At 48.2% G+C, this 26,456-nt stretch overlaps 1 protein-coding gene across 7 annotated transcripts in view; it reads right to left on the reverse strand.

Moving 5' to 3' along the window:
- The window catches only part of EXOC6 (exocyst complex component 6), a gene marked incomplete at its 5' end in the record, with an annotated part of 513,187 nt that overhangs the window by 450,487 nt on the left and 36,244 nt on the right, over positions 1 to 26,456 (reverse strand). For 2 of the 7 annotated variants that reach the window (XM_082267959.1, XM_082267963.1), the window contains one exon: positions 13,887 to 14,070. The exons of 4 other annotated variants lie outside the window; for them this stretch is intronic. In XM_082267959.1, coding sequence (XP_082124085.1) covers positions 13,887 to 13,975 — 89 coding nt within the window. Of the gene's footprint in view, positions 1 to 13,886; positions 14,072 to 26,456 lie in introns of those variants that run through there. One more of the 7 variants, XM_082267960.1, reaches the window with a different exon arrangement.

A 26,456-nucleotide genomic window follows, 5' to 3' on the forward strand; every position in this document is an offset into this window, starting at 1 on the left:
ATCAACTCATAATAAGTGCCATAAAGTGCTAGTGAATAACAGTCCAAAATTGCAAAAGAGCAAATGCAGAGGTCTGCAGACCCAAAGGGAAAGTTCATGAAATGGACAACAGAGTGTCTCCAAAGTAATAGTAGAAAGAATCCAAATTCCCAGAGTGAAGGGATAGAGGTCACACCACCCTGGTGCAGTAAAAAAGGAGGCTTACCAGAAGTGTTTGACCACAATGAAGTGTTTCCGCAGGCTGATCACAGGGCAGAATGCAGACCAGATCGGCTTTGTTCGGCTCTGTGATATCCACTTAAAGTGATTGTAAAGTCTCATTTTTTCCCCATAAAAATAAGAAACATGTAATACGTACCTGTTCTGTGCAGTGGATTTGCACAAAGCAGCCTGGATCCCCCTCTTCTCGGGTCCCTCGTTCCTGCTTCTGGCCCCTCCCTCCTATCGTGTGCCCCCACAGCAAACAGCTTGCTATGGGGGCACCCGAGCCGAGTCACAGCTCCCTGTGTCCATTCAGACACAGAGCCCCGACCTGCCCCCCTCTCCCCTGATTGGCTAGCTGACTTTGATTGAAAGCAGTGGGAGCCAATGGCGCCGCTCCAGTGTCTCAGCCAATCCGGGGGGAGAATCTCGGACGGCTGAGACACTCGTGGACATTGCTGGACAGAAAGGGACCTCAGGTAAGTATTAGGGGGGCTGAGGGGGCTGCTGCACACAGAAGGCTTTTGCATTTACAACCCCTTTAAGGACCAGGCCTATTTCTGACATTTGTTGTTTACAAGTTAAAATCAGTATTTTTTGCTAGAAACCGCAAACATTATATATTTTTTTTTAGCAGAAACCCTAGAGAATAAAATGGAGAATGTTGCAATATTATATGTCACACTGTATTTGCGCAGCTGTCTTACAAACACAATTCTATTGTAAAGAATACACTTTTTTTGAATAAATAAAAAATAAAACAGTAAAGTTAGCCCAATTTTTTTGCATAATGTGAAAGATGATGTTACGCTGTGTGAATAGATATAAATAGAAAGTGCAGCGCCTAATAATAATAATAATAAGCCTAATACATATAGGTATGATACACATAAATGATAGGAAGATGGAAATTGATATCCTATACAATCACAGGAATAAACATGGCTTGTGTGTATGAAGACAGTCCTAGTAAGAAAACAGTCTCTAAACTGAATGAAGGCCGTCAGAGCGAGGAGGAGCAGCGGCGCGCGTGGACGGTCGAGACGTCTCTCCTAAAGGCAGCACACAGCAGTCGGTCGGGTGAGTCAGCCAGAGCCAGCCCAAGAGCAGGTCCACTTCATCTGGCACTTGTGGAGGAGCAAGGGATGGTTCATATCCTATTAGTTTACTCCCATTCCGGTTTTGAGAGTCTATGGAGGTTGATGATCAATATCTGTTAAACCGACCCCTACTACTTTTGCCTGACTGACCTTTCATTAATTTGAAGGTCCACCTCATCTGGTAAGAGTACCCTGGTATCAACATTACGGTGGTGAACATCACTCTACAGCAGGCATGTCCAACCTGCGGCCCAAAACCGCAGGCAATGCGGCCCACTGCCCTCTGACAATTTTTTTTCATGCTGGGGAGGAAGGAAGTCGAGTCGGGGGCATGGCCACAGAGGCTGCCTCAGAGGGGATCATCCACTAGTTGTGTTAAATTAGTGCTGGGGGGTGGGCTTTAGCACGGGAAGGGCAAAGCGGCGTTTTATTACTTATATACCTTAACTATAGTATATATTTTATATGCGGCCCGAAAAAATTTCTCTACACTAAGGTGTCCTTTTATGAAACGGAGATGAGCAGTGATCCTGCTGATCACAGCTCATTTCCGATCATTCTCAGTTTATGAAACAGAAATGATCAGCGGAGAACATGTTCTTCGCTGGTCATCTCTTCACACGGGAATCTGTCATTGCCTGACACAGAAACAGCCAGGTTATGAAGCTGCGATCTCCGCACTTCACTGACGATCTGTGCCAGAATTCACACTCCCGGATTCACCAGCCTGGAGCTTGTGAAGCGGGGAGTGAAGACAGAATCGGGGGAGAACTGAGGGGGGAAAAAGGAAGATTATCGACTTCCTTCTTCCTTGTTCAGACCCCCCAACACAGTAATCATGTCCCCCTGCCATATTTATGTATATATATATATATATATATATATATATACACATGTATACATGTAGATATATATTTAATGTGTGTATATATATATATATATATATATATATATATATATATATATCTATATATATATATATATATCTATATATATATATCTATATCTCTATATATATATATATATATATATATATATATATATATATATATATATATATATATATATATATAATGTATGTATGTGTGTATTCAGTGTATATATATGTATTTATGTAAGGGGACTATTATTTATTAACATTAGTGGGGATCGTGTACTCAGCAGTGATAATTTATCACTGCTTGTTAAAGAGCGCCAGTGATTTTCATACTACGGTAATCTCTCGCTTTGTCTCACGAGATTACAGGCGTTCCTATTCACTTCTACACAGATCTCCGAGCAAACACTTCTCCTCTGATCACCCTGGGAAAACTGAAGTTCTCCGCTTCATAAAAAGGGTGTCAGAGGAGATAATTTTCCCCGAAGAACTGCAGAGAAGAGAATAGAGAAAAAAATTCACCCTTTCATAAACGTACACCTCAATGTGGCCCAGAGAAGCCAAAAGGTTGGACACCCATGCTCTACAGTGAAGCGGCTTTCTATCATCACTTCCCTTCATTCAGTTTTCTTACTAGGACTGTCTTCATACACACAAGCCATGTTTATTCATGTGATTGTATAGGATATCAATTTCCATCTTCCTATCATTTATGTGTATCATACCTATATGTATTAGGTTTATTATTATTATCATGAGGCACTGCACTTTCTATTTATATTTTGCATCTCTGGACTTGGTTTCCTGTTGTGCTGGCTGCCGTTTTTCTCTTCATATATCTATTATTTGCTGAGGATTCACATGCTTGGAACTGGTCAATAATATTGTCCATCTGTATACTTTGGGATTAGCGCAACGTTTTGCTTATTTATTACTGTTTGAATAGATACCTAACATCTTATGCTTTAAAATTGCGCACGCTCGTGGAATGGCGGCAAACTACGATACTTAAAAATCTCCATAGGCGATGCTTTAACATTTTTTACCTGTTTATTACAGAGTATGTATTGTGCTAGAATTATCGCTCTCATTCTCTCAATCGCGGCAATACCTCACATGTGTGGTTTGAACTACATATGTGGGCGCGACTTGCGTTCACTTCTGCATGCGAGCTCGGAGGAACGGCACTTTAAAAAAAAAAAAAAATGTCTCTATTTATTTTTACACAAAAAAAAAAAAGAGAACAAACGTTGTTTGCCTCCATGTTTTCTATATTTTTTGTAATTATTCATTTGAACATGAAAAATCCCTTCAACCTATAAATCTGGGTCTAACTTTTTTCAATTTATTTTTACACGGCCCCTTAAATTTTTTTTTTTTTAATCACTTTCATTCTTACTATAAGGAATGTAAACATCCCTTGTAATAGAAATAAGCATGACAGAGCCTCTTTATTGCGAGATCTGGGGTCGAAAACCTAGAACCTTAGAAAAACAAAATAAATAAATCAGGCCGATCTTGGTGTGATTTAATGCTTTTAAGGGCAGAGGAGGGATTTGGGGTCCTAAAGACCCCAGATCTCTCCATAAAGAGTACCTGTCACGTGCCTACTCTTGTCACATGTGATGTTTACATTCCTTGAGAGAACAATAAAATTGACCAAAAACTAAAAAAAAAAAGTAAAGCGACAGTGTAAAGTGTAAAAATATCAAATAAATTATTTAAGAAAATTTTTTTAAAGTGCCTCCAACTCCCCATGCTCACGCGCAAAGGCAAAGGCACGTGTTGGTCATGCACACAAACTGCGATCATCCCACACGTGAGATATCACCACAAAACATCAGATTATAAGCAGTAATTGTAGCACCAGACCTCCCATGTAAATCTAAATTGGTAACCTCTGAAGGCTTTTAAATCGTCCCCTATGGATAGTAAAATCTACGCCGTTTATTGCGCTTGCACGGGCGTGCACAATTTTAAAGCGTGTCAAATATTTTTTTATCTATTTACTCAGGGTAACATCATCTTTTATATTTTACCAAAAACTGGGTTATGTATTGTGTTTTTTGCATCAAACATTTTTTAACAATTGTGTTTGAAAAACCATTGCACAAATACTGTGTGACATAAAAAAATTGCAAAAGCCACCAATTTATTCTCTAGGGCCTCTGCTTTAATATATATATATATATATATATATATATATATATATATATATAAAAATATTTTTATATGAGGGCTCTATGAAATTTTCTAGCAAAAAATACTGATTGTTACATGTAAACAAAGTGTCAGAAAAGGCCTCGGGGGTTAAGTGGTTAAAGCTGGCCATGTGGTTAAAGCTGGATCAGATTCCCCCATGCACATAAGTGAGGTAGATGGGGGAATCCTCCCTGCTGTGTAATGTATTCTGAAGGCAGGGATGACTCCGCTGTCAGAATACCATGATCAGTGCTGCAGTCCATTGGCTGCAGCACTGATCAAATGAAAATTTACTAACGGTCCCATTCGAGAGTAATTAATCATTAGATCGACCCCTCTCGAACAGGAACGGCCACAGATGGCTTCAAATATCGGCCGGTCCCTGTTAACCACTTCCAGCCCAGGGACGTCATATGAGGTCCTGGACTTTGAGTGAGGATATCTGAATGATGCCTGCAGCTACAGGCATCATTCAGATATCATCTTTTGCAGCCAGCGATTTCCTTCACTATAAGAATAATCATAGCGGCAGTTCAGCCGCATGGTCATTCTTACAGGGAGTGATTCTACCGGCTCGCCCTTGCGATCGGCTAGCCGGAGAAGGAATCCAACAGCAGCAGAAGTTCACCATAGAGATTACTGAGGACCAGATGGTCCCCGGCACTCTCTATGGCTCTCGGAGGCCTGGGCACAACGTTATGACATCACGTCCGGCCTGGCAGTTGTAAATACTGCCGAGATCTCAGCTGGAAAGCGGAAATTTTTTTTCCCTTTTTTTTTTTTAATCTCAGTCTTTCCTGCCTAGAGGAGAAATGTGGGGACTTATAGACCCCACATCTCTCCATAAAGAGGACCTGCCATGCCCTATTCTTATTACAAGGGATGTTTACATTCCTTGTAATATAAATAAAAGTGATAAAAAAAAGGAAAGTGTAAAAATATGAAAAAATAAAATAAACAATAAAAAAAAACCCTGTCCCCGCAAACAGAAACGAACGCATACGCAAGTCACCCCCACATATGTTAATGGCATTCAAACCACACATGTGAGGTATCATTGTGAACCCTTAAAGTGAGAGCAACAATTCTAGCCCAAGGCCTCCTCTGTAACCCTTAACTGGTAACCTGTAAAAATCTTTATAGCGTTGCCTTTAGAGATTTTTAGCCACCACTAACAGAGAGATCAGAAAATAATAATAATATTACAGAAACATGCTGGGGGGGGGGGGGTCAGATTGTCCCTGGAGTCAGTCTGTATGTCTGTAGTAAGGTCAGTAATGTCAGTGTCTGGTGTGACTGGCTTGGTGTTTATTTATTATGAATGAGCTTCACTCTACTGCACAGGGCACTGGGGTGCAATTCATGAAGAATGACACCACGCGACATAAAGAATGACACCACATGAAGAATGACACCACATGACATGAAGAATGGCACCACATCACATGACATGAAGAATGACACCACACCACACGAAGAATGACACGACACAACACGAAGAATGACACCACACCACATGAAGAATGGCACCACACGAAGAATGACACCACACGAAGAATGACACCACACGAAGAATGACACCACACAACACGAAGAATGACACCACACCACATGAAGAATGGCACCACACGAAGAATGGCACCACAGCACACGAAGAATGGCACCACAGCACACGAAGAATGGCATCACACCACACGAAGAATGACACCACACCACACGAAGAATGACACCACACCACACGAAGAATGACACCACGCCACACGAAGAATGACACCACGCCACACGAAGAATGACACCACACCACACGAAGAATGGCACCACACCACACGAAGAATGGCACCACACCACACGAAGAATGGCACCGCACCACAGGAAAAATGGCACCGCACCACACGAAAAATGGCACCGCACCACATGAAGAATGACACCATACCACATGAAGAGTGACACCACACCACATGAAGAATGACATTACACCAATGATACAGCACCGCATGAAGAATGGCACCACACCACATGAAGAATGGCACCACACCACATGAAGAATGGCACCACACCACATGAAGAATGGCACCACCACACCACACGAAGAATGGCACCACGCCACACGAAGAATGGCACACCACGCCACACGAAGAATGGCACACCACACGAAGAATGACACCACGCCACATGAAGAATGACACCACACGTGAACAGCAGGTGCCCTGACATGTGTTGTCACACTTTAGCTGCATGCAACCCCAAAGCGTGGTGAGGCCTTTTTTTGAACTTTGTGATGTATTATTCATGTGGCCCATTAAAGTCTATAAGGCCAAAAACGCGCCTCCACCTTTTCTAAAGTCACCCTGTAGCACAATGCACAGCTGTAAATGGGTGACAGACAACCACTGTCACAGCTTTAATGTAGAACCATGGGCAAAACTTTTTTTTTTATTTTGGATAGACTAAGGGAGGATTATAACCCCTACCAGATTTTTGTTTTTCGCCATATGTGTCCCATTGTAGAGATTTCCCTTCACTTCCTGTTCCATAGCCAAACAGGAAGTAAGAGGAAATCCCTGCAAATTAAGGGAATTCCTTGGGGACCCCCAGAACTAGTGTGCCCACTGCAGGATTTCCCCTCTATTACTTTTCTGGGGGCAACCCAAAACTTGGCATTTTTTCCTTTCACTTTGAGACTGGGGTCACACTGTGTGCGGAGGCGGCTCACAGCAGGGGTCCGGTGCGTCCCTGTTCTCCGTTTCAGGGACAAATCAGGCCTGAACATTTGCCTGAAATGGGGCCAAGGATGCAATCCGCTCCGCAGCCGCTCCGGAGATGTATGAACCGGCTCCATTGAGAGCCCGTCACAGTCTTCTGTCAGGGGAAACCCACATCCAATTCCCATCAGTGTGAACCCAGCCTCTCTGATAATGGTATACAGGACAAATAGAGGGGGGAAATCTCCTTACCAGGGACACAGACAGAAAAAAAAGAGGGCCAAGCTTTCCAATCCCTCTGCACTCCATCCAAAACTAAAAAAAAAGTTTTGCCTTTAGTTATATTTAAGCCCCTTCCCACCGGCACTAGAGCGTGGGCTTACTTTGCTGGGAGAGCATCCATTGACGTCCTCCTGTGGTCACACTGCCCACGCTGATTGGGTTAAATGGCCAATCACATCAGCCCTTTACCACGTGATCACCTGTGTCATGTCCAATGACAGCTCATGGATGTAAACACAAGCCGGTTATCGGCTTTTCTTTCCTCATGCTGACAGTGTGAGGAAGGGATAAGAGAGCTGATAACCAGCTTGTGTTAAAGGGACATTTACACTGATTATCAGTGCAGTCCCAACAGTGCTGCAAATCTGTGCCCACCAGTGCTGCCAATTAATGCCCACCAGTGCCCACTATTAGTGCCCCCTATCAGCTCCCATCAGTGCTGCCTATCAGTGCAGTGTCATCAAGTCCGCCTCATCAGCACACATCAGTGCTATCAGTGCAGCCTCATCAGAGCAGCCTATCAGTGCCCATCAGTGCCGACTATCAGTGCAGCCTATCAGTGCCCATCAGAGCAGCCTATCAGTGCCCATCAGTGCAGCCTATCAGTGCCCATCAGTGCAGCCTATCAGTGCCCATTAGTGCAGTCTCATCAGTGCCCATCAGTGCAGCCTATCAGTGCCCATTAGTCCGCCTCATCAGTGCCGCCTCATCAGCACACATCAGTGCTGCCTATCAGTGCAGTGTCATCAGTTCCGCCTCATCAGCGCACATCAGTGCTATCAGTGCAGCCTCATCAGAGCAGCCTATCAGTGCCCATCAGAGCAGCCTATCAGTGCCCATCAGAGCAGCCTATCAGTGCCCATTAGTGCAGCTTCATCAGCGCACATCAGTGAAGGAGAAAAATTACCTGTTTACAAACTTTTATAACAAACTATGCCTTTTTTTTGCAAAATTTTCGGTCTTTGTTTGTTTGTTTAGCAAAAAAAAAAAAAACTTAGTAATAAATAAATACCACCAAAAAAAAGCTCTATTTTAGTGTGAACAAAATGATAAAAATTAAGTTTGGGAACAGTGTTGCATGGCCACACAATTGTCATTTAAAGTGTGACAGCGATGAGAGCTGAAAATTGGCCTGGGCAGGAAAGGGGGTAAAAGTGCCCGGTAGTAAAGCGGTTTAGGGATAGATTGACCCAGACACAATCAAGCAGTGTTTTTAAACGCAGTATGAATGCAGTAGGCAAGACAAATAAATGCAGTTGAATGAGCCTAGTTTACACCGATGCAGAGCTGTCATGTGTTGGCATAATTCATCTTTACCAAAAAACTGCCAATGTAAATAAGGGGCATCTGTAGATAAAAACAAACTGTGCAGCTCTGACTAAAGATGAATAATGACCTTGCTATAGGTGTAGGTCATTTACATACCTCATGAAGCCTGACTGAAAAACTCCCACGGGTGGCATCATCCCATACTGCTGTGTTGCTAGGACATGGCTAAAATACTCCCAGCTGTTACAGCTCTCCTCCACCATGACAGGAGCGAGCTCTCTGTCTAAATCAGTCCCCCCTCCATACTCTCTTCTCTGATGTACCAGCTCTGAGCTCAGCATTGGATAGGACACTTCTGTGACGGTGGGGTGAGCAGTAGAAGTTGGGTCTCTCTGGTGGGGGTGAGCGGTAGGAGCTGGGCCTCTCTGGTGGGGGTGAGCAGTAGGAGCTGGGCCTCTCTGGTGGGGGTGAGCAGTAGGAGCTGGGCCTCTCTGGTGGGGGTGAGCAGTAGGAGCTGGGCCTCTCTGGTGGGGGTGAGCAGTAGGAGCTGGGCCTCTCTGGTGGGGGTGAGCAGTAGAAGTTGGGTCTCTCTGGTGGGGGTGAGCGGTAGGAGCTGGGCCTCTCTGGTGGGGGTGAGCAGGAGGAGCTGGGCCTCTCTAGTGGGGGTGAGCAGGAGGAGCTGGGCCTCTCTAGTGGGGGTGAGCAGGAGGAGCTGGGCCTCTCTAGTGGGGGTGAGCAGGAGGAGCTGGGCCTCTCTAGTGGGGGTGAGCAGGAGGAGCTGGGCCTCTCTGGTGGGGGTGAGCAGTAGGAGCTGGGCCTCTCTGGTGGGGGTGAGCAGTAGGAGCTGGGCCTCTCTGGTGGGGGTGAGCAGTAGGAGCTGGGCCTCTCTGGTGGGGGGTGAGCGGTAGGAGCTGGGCCTCTCTGGTGGGGGGTGAGCGGTAGGAGCTGGGCCTCTCTGGTGGGGGGTGAGCGGTAGGAGCTGGGCCTCTCTGGTGGGGGGTGAGCGGTAGGAGCTGGGCCTCTCTGGTGGGGGTGAGCAGTAGGAGCTGGGCCTCTCTGGTGGGGGTGAGCAGAAGGAGCTGGGCCTCTCTGGTGGGGGTGAGCAGTACGAGCTGGGCCTCTCTGGTGGGGGTGAGCAGTAGGAGCTGGGCCTCTCTGGTGGGGGTGAGCGGTAGGAGCTGGGCCTCTCTGGTGGGGGTGAGCGGTAGGAGCTGGGCCTCTCTGGTGGGGGTGAGCGGTAGGAGCTGGGCCTCTCTGGTGGGGGTGAGCGGTAGGAGCTGGGCCTCTCTGGTGGGGGTGAGCGGTAGGAGCTGGGCCTCTCTGGTGGGGGTGAGCGGTAGGAGCTGGGCCTCTCTGGTGGGGGTGAGCGGTAGGAGCTGGGCCTCTCTGGTGGGGGTGAGCAGTACGAGCTGGGCCTCTCTGGTGGGGGTGAGCAGTACGAGCTGGGCCTCTCTGGTGGGGGTGAGCAGTACGAGCTGGGCCTCTCTGGTGGGGGTGAGCAGTACGAGCTGGGCCTCTCTGGTGGGGGTGAGCAGTACGAGCTGGGCCTCTCTGGTGGGGGTGAGCAGTACGAGCTGGGCCTCTCTGGTGGGGGTGAGCAGTACGAGCTGGGCCTCTCTGGTGGGGGTGAGCAGTACGAGCTGGGCCTCTCTGGTGGGGGTGAGCAGTAGGAGCTGGGCCTCTCTGGTGGGGGTGAGCGGTAGGAGCTGGGTCTCTCTGGTGGGGGTGAGCGGTAGGAGCTGGGCCTCTCTGGTGGGGGTGAGCGGTAGGAGCTGGGCCTCTCTGGTGGGGGTGAGCGGTAGGAGCTGGGCCTCTCTCTTGGGGGTGAGCAGTAGGAGCTGGGCCTCTCTGGTGGGGGTGAGCAGTAGGAGCTGGGCCTCTCCGGTGGGGGTGAGCGGTAGGAGTTGGGCCTCTCTGGTGGGGGTGAGCAGTAGGAGTTGGGCCTCTCTGGTGGGGGTGAGCAGTACGAGCTGGGCCTCTCTGGTGGGGGTGAGCAGTAGGAGCTGGGCCTCTCTGGTGGGGGTGAGCAGTAGGAGCTGGGCCTCTCTGGTGGGGGTGAGCAGTAGGAGCTGGGCCTCTCTGGTGGGGGTGAGCAGTAGGAGCTGGGCCTCTCTGGTGGGGGTGAGCAGAAGGAGCTGGGCCTCTCTGGTGGGGGTGAGCAGTACGAGCTGGGCCTCTCTGGTGGGGGTGAGCAGTAGGAGCTGGGCCTCTCTGGTGGGGGTGAGCAGTAGGAGCTGGGCCTCTCTGGTGGGGGTGAGCGGTAGGAGCTGGGCCTCTCTGGTGGGGGTGAGCGGTAGGAGCTGGGCCTCTCTGGTGGGGGTGAGCGGTAGGAGCTGGGCCTCTCTGGTGGGGGTGAGCGGTAGGAGCTGGGCCTCTCTGGTGGGGGTGAGCGGTAGGAGCTGGGCCTCTCTGGTGGGGGTGAGCGGTAGGAGCTGGGCCTCTCTGGTGGGGGTGAGCGGTAGGAGCTGGGCCTCTCTGGTGGGGGTGAGCAGTACGAGCTGGGCCTCTCTGGTGGGGGTGAGCAGTACGAGCTGGGCCTCTCTGGTGGGGGTGAGCAGTAGGAGCTGGGCCTCTCTGGTGGGGGTGAGCGGTAGGAGCTGGGCCTCTCTGGTGGGGGTGAGCGGTAGGAGCTGGGTCTCTCTGGTGGGGGTGAGCGGTAGGAGCTGGGCCTCTCTGGTGGGGGTGAGCGGTAGGAGCTGGGCCTCTCTGGTGGGGGTGAGCGGTAGGAGCTGGGCCTCTCTCTTGGGGGTGAGCAGTAGGAGCTGGGCCTCTCTGGTGGGGGTGAGCAGTAGGAGCTGGGCCTCTCTGGTGGGAGTGAGCAGTAGGAGCTGGGCCTCTCTGGTGGGAGTGAGCAGTAGGAGCTGGGCCTCTCTGGTGGGGGTGAGCGGTAGGAGTTGGGCCTCTCTCTTGGGGGTGAGCAGTAGGAGCTGGGCCTCTCTGGTGGGGGTGAGCAGTAGAAGTTGGGTCTCTCTGGTGGGGGTGAGCGGTAGGAGCTGGGCCTCTCTGGTGGGGGTGAGCAGGAGGAGCTGGGCCTCTCTAGTGGGGGTGAGCAGGAGGAGCTGGGCCTCTCTAGTGGGGGTGAGCAGGAGGAGCTGGGCCTCTCTAGTGGGGGTGAGCAGGAGGAGCTGGGCCTCTCTAGTGGGGGTGAGCAGGAGGAGCTGGGCCTCTCTAGTGGGGGTGAGCAGGAGGAGCTGGGCCTCTCTGGTGGGGGTGAGCAGTAGGAGCTGGGCCTCTCTGGTGGGGGGTGAGCGGTAGGAGCTGGGCCTCTCTGGTGGGGGGTGAGCGGTAGGAGCTGGGCCTCTCTGGTGGGGGGTGAGCGGTAGGAGCTGGGCCTCTCTGGTGGGGGTGAGCGGTAGGAGCTGGGCCTCTCTGGTGGGGGTGAGCGGTAGGAGCTGGGCCTCTCTGGTGGGGGTGAGCAGTAGGAGCTGGGCCTCTCTGGTGGGGGTGAGCAGAAGGAGCTGGGCCTCTCTGGTGGGGGTGAGCAGTACGAGCTGGGCCTCTCTGGTGGGGGTGAGCGGTAGGAGCTGGGCCTCTCTGGTGGGGGTGAGCGGTAGGAGCTGGGCCTCTCTGGTGGGGGTGAGCGGTAGGAGCTGGGCCTCTCTGGTGGGGGTGAGCGGTAGGAGCTGGGCCTCTCTGGTGGGGGTGAGCGGTAGGAGCTGGGCCTCTCTGGTGGGGGTGAGCGGTAGGAGCTGGGCCTCTCTGGTGGGGGTGAGCGGTAGGAGCTGGGCCTCTCTGGTGGGGGTGAGCGGTAGGAGCTGGGCCTCTCTGGTGGGGGTGAGCGGTAGGAGCTGGGCCTCTCTGGTGGGGGTGAGCGGTAGGAGCTGGGCCTCTCTGGTGGGGGTGAGCAGTACGAGCTAGGCCTCTCTGGTGGGGGTGAGCGGTACGAGCTGGGCCTCTCTGGTGGGGGTGAGCGGTAGGAGCTGGGCCTCTCTGGTGGGGGTGAGCGGTAGGAGCTGGGCCTCTCTGGTGGGGGTGAGCGGTAGGAGCTGGGCCTCTCTGGTGGGGGTGAGCGGTAGGAGCTGGGCCTCTCTGGTGGGGGTGAGCGGTAGGAGCTGGGCCTCTCTGGTGGGGGTGAGCGGTAGGAGCTGGGCCTCTCTGGTGGGGGTGAGCGGTAGGAGCTGGGCCTCTCTGGTGGGGGTGAGCGGTAGGAGCTGGGCCTCTCTGGTGGGGGTGAGCGGTAGGAGCTGGGCCTCTCTGGTGGGGGTGAGCAGTAGGAGCTGGGCCTCTCTGGTGGGGGTGAGCGGTAGGAGCTGGGCCTCTCTGGTGGGGGTGAGCGGTAGGAGCTGGGCCTCTCTGGTGGGGGTGAGCGGTAGGAGCTGGGCCTCTCTGGTGGGGGTGAGCGGTAGGAGCTGGGCCTCTCTGGTGGGGGTGAGCGGTAGGAGTTGGGCCTCTCTAAGTCACCCATACGCGCCCTGTAGACACAGGTTAGACATTTCAGTGTGAATGAGGCCCCGGGGTGTGGCCTGTGTGTCCTCTCCATACGGCTGTGCTGTGCGGGGGGGGTCAGGCCTTCCTTTGGGGTAACACAGGACTTCAATACGTCATGGGGGTGACTGGGGTGGGATGTGTCTTGGGAGTGACCCGTGTCCTGGGGTGGGATGGGGGTGACCCGAGTCCTGGGGGTGACCCCGCATCTGGGGTGGGATTCGTCCTAGGGGTGACCCGCGTCCTGGGGTGGGACGTGTCCTGGGGGGGTAAGATGCCCTAAACCCGCATGCACCTGTTGTATCACCGCAGAGCGCGGAAGCACCTGACATAGAGAAAGGGGTGTGGTCCTCAGGTCGGGGGTGGGGATCCTCAGAACCACAAGTCCCATCATCCCTCTGGGCTGTCAGTCCTGCAATACATCCTGGGACTTGTAGTTCTCCACCACCTGGGTGATGAGGCTCCGCCCCTGTGTGGAGGAAGGGCGGACTCCTCTGAAAGAATAAATAAATATCCAGTGACGTTTACAATGACAGGTGGACTGCAGAGCTTACAATCTAATACTACAGAATCAGCCCCTCCTGTGCCATCCAATCATAGGGATGATCAGTCCTCCGTACACCATCATCATCCTCTATTCTGGAGGACTACAAGTCCCAGCAATCACCAGAGGATCTCTCCGGCCTACCGCCCAATGACAGGAGGAGAGGACACCCCTCCCCCACCACCGATGTACAACAACCGGGAGCACCGGGGACCATCAGAGCCGGGGGGGGGACAAAGGAGGAAATCAGCACCTGACACCCCGCCTCTCCCCCGACATCTTACCGCAGGGTGGGCCCCACACATGCCGAGTCCGTGCTCTCGATCTCCTGCAGGATCCTCTCGTGTTCGGTGACGCTCTCACCCTCCGCCATCTTGCTGGGATCCGGGCGGCCCGGGCCGGGGACAGGCTGCTGGTACAGCGGGGAAGGGAGAGCGATTCCGGCTACGGGACACTAGAGGGCGCTCCGGGGACATCCTCCTACTATTCCCAGTGCAGGAAACTCACACACAGACAGGTGATAGACCGGGAGAGACAGAGAGAGAGAATGTGATCTCATCATCACCCTCCTCATCATCATTACTATCACCATACCTCATCACCCACCTCCATCATCATCACCCATCATCATCATCATCACTATCACCATCCTTCATCATCCACCTCATCCCTCATCATTATCATCATCATTACTATCACCATACATCATCACCCACCTCATCCCCCATCAGTATCACCCACCTCATCATCATCACCCACCTCATCCCTCATCATCATTATTATCACCATCCCTCATCATCACCCATCTCATCATTATCTCCATCCCTCATCATCACCCACCCCACCTCACCCCTCATTATTATCATCATCACTCGCCTCACCTTATCACCCCTCATTATCATCATCACTCACCTCATCCCCCATTATCACCCACCTCATCATCATTACTATCACCATCCCTCATCATCACCCCTCATTATCATCATCACCCACCTCATCATCATTACTATCACCATCACTCATATTATCACCTACCTCATCCCTCATCATTATCACCATCCCTCATCATCACCCACCTCACCCTTAATTATCATCATCACCTACCTCATCCCCCATCATCACCCACCTTTTGTGGTTATGAGTAAGCGAGTGTAAACCCGGGAAACGCGTCACCCTTTTGTCCTTGTCTGTGATGTTTTGATGTCTGGGTTTGGATCTACAGTGATGACTAAACTTCACATCTTCACTTCCATCTGTGTGCGGTCAACACTTTGTGTTTGAAGATATCACTCACCTCATCCCTCATCATCACTCACCTCATCCCTCATCATCACCCACCTCATCCCTCATCATCACTCCCCTCATCCCTCATCATCACCCACCTCATCCCTCATCATCACTCCCCTCATCCCTCATCATCACCCACCTCATCCCTCATCATCACCCACCTCATCCCTCATCATCACTCCCCTCATCCCTCATCATCACCCACCTCATCCCTCATCATCACTCCCCTCATCCCTCATCATCACTCCCCTCATCCCTCATCATCACCCACCTCATCCCTCATCATCACTCCCCTCATCCCTCATCATCACCCACCTCATCCCTCATCATCACCCACCTCATCCCTCATCATCACTCCCCTCATCCCTCATCATCACCCACCTCATCCCTCATCATCACCCACCTCATCCCTCATCATCACTCCCCTCATCCCTCATCATCACTCCCCTCATCCCTCATCACCCACCTCATCCCTCATCATCACTCACCTCATCCCTCATCATCGCCCCTCATTATCCTCATCATTATCACCATCCTTCATCATCACCCATCTCACCTCACCCCTCATCATCATTATAACTCACCTCATCATCATCCCTCATTATCATCACCACTCACCTGATCATCATCACCTACCTCATCCCTCAACATTATCACCATCCCTCCTCATCATGCACCTCATCCCTCATCATCACCCCTCATTATCCTTATTACCCTCCTCATCATCACCCACCTCACCCCTCATTATCCTTATTACTCTCCTCATCATCACCCACCTCACCCCTCATTATCATCATCACCCTCACCCACCTCATCATCATCACCCACCTCACCCCTCATCATCATCATCACTCACCTCACCATCACCCATCTCACCCCTCATCATCACCCATTTCACCCCTCATCATCACCCACCTCATCATCATCACCCACCTCACCTCACCCCTCATCATCATCATCATCACTCGCCTCACCATCACCCATCTCACCCCTCATCATCACCCACCTCATCCCTCATCATTATCACTATCCCTCATCATCACCAATCTCACCCCTCATCATCATCATCACCCACTTCACCTTTCTCCCCACTATCACCCACCTCACCCCTCATCATTACCCACCTCACTCCTCATCAGGGCTTTCTTTCAGCAGGAATGCGGGGGAACGCAGTTGGGGCACCTCCAGTACTGAATGTATGTAATAGGAAGGGGTGTGGGGTGTGCTGGAGGGTCTATTGATGCTGGCTGTTGGATCTATAGTCACTCTTGGGGATCTGTTTTTGTGTGAGGGCCTATTGTTGCTGGTGGGGGATCTATTGTTGCTAGGGGGCCTTAGGTTGCTGGTAGGGATCTACTATTGTGGGAGAGGTCTATTATTTCTGGCTGCTGAAGGATCTATTGATGCTGGCCACTGGTGATCTGTTGTTGCTGCTAGGGGACTAATATTGCTGGGGTGAATCTTTGGTTGCTGGGGGTGGTATTTTGTTGTGGGTGGTCCATTGTTGCTGTGTGTGGGGGGGGGTGTCTATTATTGTGTGGGGATACTAGTGTTGCTGGGGGGGATCTATTGTTGCTTGGGGAGTCTATTCTTATGTGAGGGATCTATTGTTGCTGGCTCCAGGGGATCTTTTTTACTGCTTTATTTGTTTTTTTAGACAAGAACAAATTCCATAAAAATGTATTTAGCACCACAAAACGATACTTGGGGTAGGGCTGGGAGGTGGGTAGGGGGTGGAACCAAGGGACGGGGCTTGGAGGTGGGTGGGGGGGTTTCTGTATCTATTCTCTGAGACAAAAAGCCCTACTCCTCATCCTCACCCACCTCACTCCTCACCCCTCATCATCACCCACTTCATCTCACCCACTTCACTCCTCATCACCCACCTAACTCCTCATCATCACCCACTTCATATCACCCACCTCACTGCTCATCATCACACACCTCACTCCTTACTTCTCATCATCACCCCCCTCATCATCCCCCACCTGTCTCTTCATCATCGCCCATCCCATTCCTCATCATCACCCACCTCACTCATCACCTACGTCATCTAACCCACCTCACTCCTCATCATCACCCACTTCATGTCACCCACCTCACTCCTCATCATCACCCACCTTACTCCTCATTATCACCGTCCTCTCACCCATCCCTCATCGTCACCCCTCATCATCATCACCCACCTCACCAACTTGTTCATTCTATGCCTAGAAGACTTGGTGACCTGCTGAGAATTACACTTCTTGGGTTACCATCGGCAACAGGAAGCAGACACACGGCAGTAAAAGTTCTTGGCTCAATGAACAGTCCATGGGATTTGTTTTTTTTTGTGTTTTATTTTAGAACTTGGATGGGAGAAGGGAATGATTTGGATACTCCAACTATGCACAATTCCTGAGGACAACTGACTGCAGAATGTGGCAAGGCTGCTGCTTCACCTTGCCACTGAAGTGACGATAAGGAATATGGACTCTCATTTGGATTACTCTTCAGGGTCTAACTTGGCACCCCCTTTCTCACTGGCTGTGTGCGCCGACCTTCTGTCCACTAACACCCTCCTGGAATGGTCCCCATCCTGGGCAGACCCCCTGACAAGCTCCCTGGTACTCACAGACACTGTTTTTCCTCAGGTCGCTCTGCCACTTGCTCCACCGTCAGTATACACAGGACCTCTTGGCTCAGCACCACACTTCTGGTCCACTAGGCCGACCGCCTGTGACCACCTTCCTCATCAGCAGGAGGAGAGACAGCCGTCACCCTCCTCCTGGGACCTGGCTTCCCACCCAAAGACTCCCTGTCACATGTGCCCCTGGCTTTTATAACATATCCCAGGATGCATCACTGTTGTGCCAACCCACTGGGATAGTCATAAAAGCCTGTGTGTCACTGGCTGGGTTTCCTCCACTGTCCAACAGGCTCCCCTATTGGATACCGTGGGGACACTCCCTCAGACCAAGTGAATTACACCTGGATACATGTAACAGGCCTAACTACCGATCAGGCTCCCCTGTAAAGCAGGCAGAGAAAACTATACTTTTCCTAGCTCCTACCTAGGAGGGTGCTACACAAAAATGACATTTATATATTTTTTTCACACAAATAGAGCTTTCATTTGGTGTTATTTGAGCACCACTGTATTTTTGATTATATAAACAAAAAAAGACCCAAAATTTAGAAAAAACAATATTTTCTGCTTTCTGCTATAAAACCTGTCCAATAAAAAATGTAAAAAATAAAATGTCTTCATAAATTTAGGCCAGAATGTTTTCTGCTCCTTATCTTTGGTAAACAAAAAAAAACCCAATAAGTGTATATTGATTGGTTTTCATTAAAGTTATAGCATCTACAAACTATAGTGGAGAACATTGGGATAGAAAAGGCGGGGCTTTGCGGGCCAGTGGGAGTAGAAGGATCAGGAGCCAAAACCAATTGTAAAATCAAAAATACATTTTATTATAGAAAGTAAAAAACAAAAAACAAGCATGGGTTACCATGCATGTATAATAGCACCGAAATAACATACAAAGTTGTTAAAACCAAATTCTAACATCACTGTTTAAATAGAAACAAATCCCACAGGGGATTAGAGCGAACAACAAAGCCTGTGTAGGTGGATGATGGGTCTCAAGCTGAATTCGGTCACGGTAGGTCCCCAGCAAGCCGACGCGTTTCGCTTATGGCTTCCTCAGGGCCTGAGAGACCATAACAGACCGAGTGTTTCTATAAGTAACATAAATACAAATAATTACAATTCAGTTTACATGTTCAATAATATAACATATATCATGCTGCTGAATATTTTTATATCTAGCTCAAGTTTCGTACTGACCCTTTTTGAACAGTGACTTGTGTTAGGCGACAGGGCTATAGCGATGCATAGGCTGTTTGGAAGATAATATCTCCGTGTTCACCACATATACATTGTATAGGCATCAAACAGAAGTTTCTTGCATAAAATCTGATATATTAGATCCCAACTGTGTCATCAAGGTCAAGGCTGTGAATCAAAGTATCAAATAGGTGTATATTTATATTTGCAAACTAGCTGCCAATAGTTTGAATAAAAGTCTGTATTGTATTCTATGTTATATAACCAACCTTCTAAATACGACTCCACTTAAGCCTCTTGGGGTATAATCTACAAACTATGTTATATATACTGGAATGTTTTTTTTTTTTTTTTTTTTTTTTAAATGAGACCCTAGGGAAAAAAATGGCGATCGTTGCAATTTTTGTTATGACACACTCTAGTTGTGCAGCAGTTTTTCAAATGCAATTTTGTTTTTTTGCAAAATATGGAAGATGATGTTACGCCAAGTAAAAAGATACCTAACATGTCGTGCTTAAAAATTGCGCATGCTCGTGGAATGGGGGCCAACTACGGTACTTAGAAATCTCCATAGGCGATGCTTTAAACATTTTTACAGGTTACCTGTTTAGAGATACAATGGAGGTCTAGTGCTAGAATTATACTTGCCTTGCTTTGTGTACTAGTCCAAGTCATTTGGTGGAGGGGGGATTATGGTGTGGGGTCGTTTTTTTAGGGATTGGGCTTGGCCCCTTAGTACCAGTAATGGGAACTCTTAAAGCAGAGTTCCGAACTCGGGGGTGAATTTTAGATAAAAATACCCCCGGGACAGTCGGGGCTAGTGCATTTCATAATGGATAGCCTCTGTACTGTCCCAGGTCGCACTTACCTTTTAGAAGAAATACTTACCTTTTAAAATTTCTTCTCCAGCGCTGCCATCTCAGGTGTGGGCAGCTGAAGCCAGCGCGTCCTCTTCTGCCTCCTCTTGGGTGACGTCGGAGTCCCAGAATGCCATGCACCAGCCCCGCTAATCACTTCGGTTGCATGCGCGGTATCCCTGCACAGCTTCTGGGCATGCCCAGAAGCTGTTTAGCAGGGAATGCCGCGCCTGCACTGGAAGTGACGAGCGGGGCCGGTGCAGGGGCATTGACTCCTGGAAGCGATGACGTTCAGCTCCCAGGAATCAATGCAAGCAAGAAGTGACGGCGCGGGCCGCAGCCGCAGAGGGAGGAAGTGGAAGGAAGGAGAGTATATTTTCTTCAATAACAAGGCAAGTGAAAAAAAAAAAAAATTCGGGAGCATCCATTTCTTTTTCAGGTGACTCTCAGCAAGCGGATGGCCCAAAATCAATTTTTTTTCGATTTTGAGGCCGGAACTCCACTTTAAATAAGGATGGGCCAAATACCCCCCCCCCCCCCCCCCCTATTGGTTGCAGCAGATCTAGCGAACGGGAAATGAGCTAACCCGAACAGCGAACCTAGTTGGAGTCTATAGAAGCCGAACAGGAGAAATCAACAGTCCCCATTTTGAAGGCTTAATTATGGCAAAAGTGCAACAAGAAAAAATGAAAAATTCCTTTAAATATAGTGCGCATCTGTAAAAAAAAACTAGTCAAAGCACATAAAAATCACAGCAAAAGAAAAAGAAAGGGCGTGTCCCATGTTGATGGGGACAAGGGCCTCTCTCCAACAACCCTGGGCTGTGGTGGTCGAGGTCTGCAGGTGGAGGGCTTATAAGAATCTGGAAGCCCCCTTTAACAAGGGGGCCCCAGATCCCGCTCCCCCCCCCCATGTGAATGGGTATTGGGTACATAGTACCCCTACCTGTTCACCAAAAATGTCACAAAATAATAAACACAGGAGACAGTTTTTGACAAATCCCTTATTAAAATATAGTGTCCCTCAATGTAAATCCATCGTCAATCAAGCTGCCTGCCGGACCGGAAAATTAAAAAAAAATTAAAAACTCTCTCGCCTAATTTTTCGGGTCCAGTGGGTGGCATGTTTGACGATGGATTTACATCCAAAGCCCCAAAACACCCATCCCCCCCATGTTGAGGGCATGTGGCCTGGTATGGTGCAGAAAAGGGGGGCACTCGCTCGTTCCCCCCCCTTTCCTGACCGGCTGGGCTTCATGCCCAGATAGTGGACCCCACACTTTGTGTTTTTTGTTTTAATTTGGTGTAGGGTTCTCCTCCAAAGTCATACCAGACCCTAAGAGCCTCGTATTGACTGGGGGGGGGGACATTATGCCGTTTTTTTCTTCATTTTTTTTTTTCCACCATCACTTTTTTCTTTTTCATTGTTCAGCTGTCAGCGGGGAAACCCATTGACAGCTGATGACTCATCGGTTGTTAAAGGAGTTGTAAAGTCTCAAGGTTTTCACCTTAATGCATTCTATGGGCGCAGAATGCACTGTGCGGAGCTCAGTGCACTGCAGGGTGTTCATCAGGGCCAACACCCTGCAAATTTGGGTGTTTGGCCCAAACGCATGCTCGGGCCAAACCATTCGCTCATCTCTACTCTTAAAGCGGAGTTCCACACAAAAGTGGAACTTCCGCTTTAAGTAGTCCTAACCCCCCGACATGCCACATTTGGCATGTAATTTTTTTAGGGGGGGAGTGGGTACCTAGTTTTGACATGTACCTGCTCCCACTTCCGCTCAGTGCCGCAGCGCCCTGAGCCGAAGTTCTTCTCTCCCCCTCCCTCCCTGCAATCTTCTGGGACATGTCAGAGGTCCCAGAAGATTGCCGGCCAATCAAGATGCGCAGCGCAACTCGCGCATGCACAGTGCGTACCCGGGTGTGAAGCCGCAAACTGTCACAGCCGGGTGCCCACAGCAGTGATGCGTGCGCCTGCGGAGAGGATCGAGGTTTCGGGCGGCCGCATCGCTGGATCCTGGGACAGGTGAGTGTGTGTTTATTAAAAGTCAGCAGCTACACTTTTTGTAGCTTCTGACTTTCAATAAACACAGAAAAGGCTGGAACTCCGCTTTAAGGAGTCAGCATACCAAGACATTTTGCACAATTTTATGCTCCCAACTTTGTGGGAACGGTGCGATTCCCCCATGCGTTTGGGAAGCTCGGTATCTGATCCAGCAGTGCCACTGGGTGATCACATAGCTGGGCAGGGACCTTCTGGTCCCCGGTCATCTCTGTGGTCTAGGAGGCCAGAAGTCACTTCCGGTTTGGCAGATGTAAACACTGACCTTTTTTTTTTTTTTTATTGATCTCATGCTTTCCAGGATAGAGGAGGGATCTGGGGTCTTAAAGGCATGACAGCTCCTGTCTGTCTCCATAAAGAGGGCCTGTCATGCCTTCTTATTTATTATTTTTGTTATTTCTTTTTTTTTTTTTTTTTTTTTTTTTTTGTACGCTGCCCCTTTCATTTTTTTTAATTAACACTTTTTTTTGATCACAAGAAATGTAAACATCCCTTGTGACAGAAATAAAAGTGTTAAAAATAAATTAATAGGGCAACGTAAAAAAAAAAAAATATTAACAATAAAACTTTTTTTTTTTTTTTAAAGAGCCCCTATCCCTCCATGCTTACACACAGAAGAAAACGTATACACATGTAGGTCACTCACGCATATGTACACAGTGTTCCCACCACACACGTGAGGTATCACCATGAACATTATAGAAAGAGCAATAATTCTATTGATTGATACCCAGAAGCCAGCCACTGAAAGATGCCCGCAGCTGGCAGGGAGCTTCAGGATGCTGTGATGCTGGACTTAGGGTGAGTATTATTCTGCTTTACTTCATTTTTTCAAGAGGGATTGTTTGGCTACCAAAACGCGTAGGATACCTCTTTATCCTCCTGTGGTCCAAATTTTATCAACAATACATGTCAGTAAGCATAAGGCATATATTTAACCCCTTGATCACCAACAGTGTTAACCCCTTCCCTGCCAGTGTCCTTATTACAGTAACAGTGCATATGTATAGCACTGATTACTGTATTAATGTCACTGGTACCCCCAAAAGTGTCAAAAACGTCAGTTAGGGGTCCGATCTGTCCGCCGCAATGTCGCAGTCCAGCAAATAAAATCGCAGATCGCCACCATTACTAGTAAAAAAAAAATAATAAAAATGACAAATCTTTCCCGTAGCTAGTAAATGCTATAACTTTTGCGCAAACCAATCAAAATACGCTTATTGTGATTTTTTTTTTTTTTTTCCAAAAATATGTAAAAGAAAACAAATTGGCCTAAAATGTTGAAAAATTTTGATTTACACTTTTTTTTGGGGGAATGTTATATATCGGAATGTAAAAAATATTTTTATTTTTTTAAATTGTCACTCTTTCTTTCAAAAATTAAAAATCACACAGGTGATCAAATACCATCAAAGGAAAGCTCTATTTGTGGGGAAAAAAAGTACATAAATTTAATTTGGGTACACCGTCGCACGACCGCGCAATTGTCCGTTAAAATAACGCAGTGCCAAATCGCAAAACATAGCCTGGTCAGGAATCGGGTAAAATCTTCCGGTCTTAAAGCGGTTAAAAATACACTCATTGAGAATTTTTTTGTCAGACATGTAGCTAAATAGATTTTGGCCTAAATATATGACAAGAATTGAATATATTGGATATTTTTTAACTGTCAAAGTAGAAAATATCAATTTTTTCGCAAAATGTTCGCTCTTTTTTTATTAATATCGCAAAAAATGAAAAGCGCAGAGATGATCAAATACCACCAAAAGAAAGCTCTGTTTGTGGGGAAAAAAAGGACGTAAATTTTGTTTGGGTACGGCATTGCATGATCGCGCAATTGTCAGTTAAAGGCAATTGTAATTCCTGGATGTGCAGCCGTTTCTTTTCTTGCAAGGACGGGGCTAGCACTCTATGGGATATTTCACCTATAAGCTACCATCACACACCTGGAGCAGCGTTTTCTCCCCTCAGTACAGGGATGATTGGGGGTATTTGTGGTATGAGGGGAAATTTGAGGGGATTTGTGCTAGGATGAGGGATTGGAGAGAATTTGTGCTGAAAGGGGAGGGGAGATTTGGAGTGGGGGGGAGAGGATTTGTGCTCAGAGGGGAACTTTTAGGGGTAGAGGATTTGTACTAGGAGGGGGGTATTTTTTAGGGGTAGGGTGGATTTGTGCTGGGGCATATGGGGAATAAGACGATATGAGCTATGGGGTTTGGGAGGAAAAGATGTGCATGCAGATTAGTGCTCATTTCTTTTTATTTGGCGGGGGGGGGGGGGGTTGCTGATACATAATGCTCACACATCTGGGGGGCGCAACTTGGAATGTTCACCCTTGGCTGTAGATGACCTTGTCCCAGCATGGTGTGTATATCATTGCATGTTCATCTATTTAATAATGTCACAGTCGTTATCTGGTGTGTCCGAACCGGAGCAGCTTCAAAAAAGGTAAGTATACTGATTTCTTCTATACAGGGCTAGATAGGTTAGTGTTAGATCAGGGAGGTCTATAGATGCAGGAATTTTAGTTTTAGGGTGGACTTCTCCTTTAATGTTTGTCAAATGTAATTAAACATACATGTTTTTACTATATTTTATTACTTATCTTATCTTTTCCTTATGTTTCGTAAAGCTTTTTCAGCTGCCCCCGACTAGTGAGGTGAACAATGCACTTGTATTTTTGGGGGTGGGGCTGTTTATGTTGCGGCTTCTAATGACTTTTACAGTATTTAAATTGGAATTTCACTCTCCCAATCAACATTGATTATTTGTAATTCCTAAGCTGCTAGCATTAGTAAATAGATAGGAAAGTACATCGTATTTACTTGTTTTAAACTTTTTTTTTTTTTACATTTCTTCAGTTACTTCCTGGTTTCATGCCTAGGCAAATGATGTCATACATCCCAGGAGTCTTCAGGAGGGGAGGAGGTGGGGTTTTCTCAGCTAAGCTTAAGCCTCGTACACACGCGTCAAAAATCGGCAGGGAATTTTTGTCCAACGACCGATCCGCCGATTTTCGGCTTGTTAGTATGATGCTTCCGACAACCGACTCCGACTTTTCGGCCCAAAAAAATTCTGGTGTGCAGGCTATAAAATTTTTGTCCGCCGTCAAAACACGGCCGATTTTCGTGCAGTCAGTACAGATTTCGACAGGGAAAAATCTAATGAGCAAGACTGGGCATGCTCAGTGAAGAAAAAACACAAAGAAAGCAAACCAACACATGACATTACTTCTGAAGTAGAATTTTGTCGGGCGAGAAAATTCGTGTGCAGTCTAGGCACATTCCAACCAACAAAACACCACTCTGGACAAAAGACGGACGATCGGTCGGCCGATAATCGTTGCGTGTGTACTAGGCTTTACTCTCCTGCATGCATGCTTGACTGGAGGGCCGCCAATTTGACACCTGTGACCTAAGGACAGGTGGATTCCAGGATGTAAATGTTACATGAATCATTTGCCCTTACTCAAGATGGCCACAGCCAGAAATGCTAGGAGGGTGTTTTTCAAAATTTCTCAACAAAATATAGCGTAGAGACATGGATGGATGGGGGAGTTTGCTTTAAATATTAAAAATGAATTAAAAAGCATTTTTTGGTTAAGGTGCTCAGGTTCAGTGAAGATCCGCTTTAATGAATGCATGGATAAAAATTAGAACAATGCAGTACATCTTCATCTGGCCCTATTCTCCCCAGCCTTACTGTCCCTTGCCTGCCCCTTTCATTCTTTGGATTTTAGTCATTTCAGTCATGGAAGCTCTGCATTACTTTGTGCCATATAATCTTTTGTTTGGAAGGACACACATATTTCCTACCATAAAATGCATTAAGGTAAAAAGAAAAAACTTACAGCTCAACCACTTCAGCCCCGGAAGGATTTGCCCCCTTCCAGACCAGGCCCTATTTTGCGATTCAGCACTGCGTTACTTTAACGGACAATTGTGCAGTGGTGCAACGCTGTACCCAAATAGAGGTTTCTTTTGGTGGTATTTGATCACCTGTGCCAATTTTATTTTTTGCGCTATAAACAAAAAAAGAGCAACAATTTTGAAAAAAAAAAAACAATATTTTTCACATTCCGCTATATGACATTCTCAAAAAAAAAAATTTAAAAATCAAAATTTTTTAACATTTTAGGCAAATTTGTTTTCTGCTACATATTTTTGTTTAAAAAAATCGCAATAAGCGTATTTTGATTGGTTTGCTCAAAAGTTACTGCGTCTACTAACTACGAGAAAGATTTATGTCATTTTTATTGATTTTTTTTTTTTACTAGTAATGGCGGCGATCTGCGTTTTTTTTTTTTACAGGACTGTGACATTGCAGCGGACAGATCGGACCCCTAACTGACATTGTTGACACTTTTGGGGGTACCAGTGACATTAGTACAGTAATCAGTGCTAGAAATATGCACTGTTACGGTAATAATGACACTGGCAGGGAAGGGGTTAACACAGTGGGTGATCAAGGGGTTAAATGTGAGCCTAGAGGATGATTCTAACTGTGGGGGGCGTGGCTTCTGAAATGACCATAGAGACATGTGATCCTATATAGAAGGATCACATGGGCTCTATAATCATTGCAGGGAGAAGAACGGTCAGCTGTGTTTACAACAGCCGACCGATCTCTCTCAGCGGGGAGCGATCGCGGGTGTCAAGCGGCAATCGGAGCCGCCTGCCCGCTGCATCGGCTTCCCCGCTGAAGGCGTGCGCTCGCCCCCTAGCATCGTGAACGAGCCCGACGTACAGCTACGGTGATTTGCCTGTGAGCGGCTGCCTGCCTGCCGCGTGCGGTCGGGAACAGGTTAAAGTGAT

The sequence above is a fragment of the Pelophylax lessonae genome, assembly GCF_965119305.1.
Source record: "Pelophylax lessonae genome assembly, chromosome: 9".
NCBI lineage: Eukaryota > Metazoa > Chordata > Amphibia > Anura > Ranidae > Pelophylax > Pelophylax lessonae.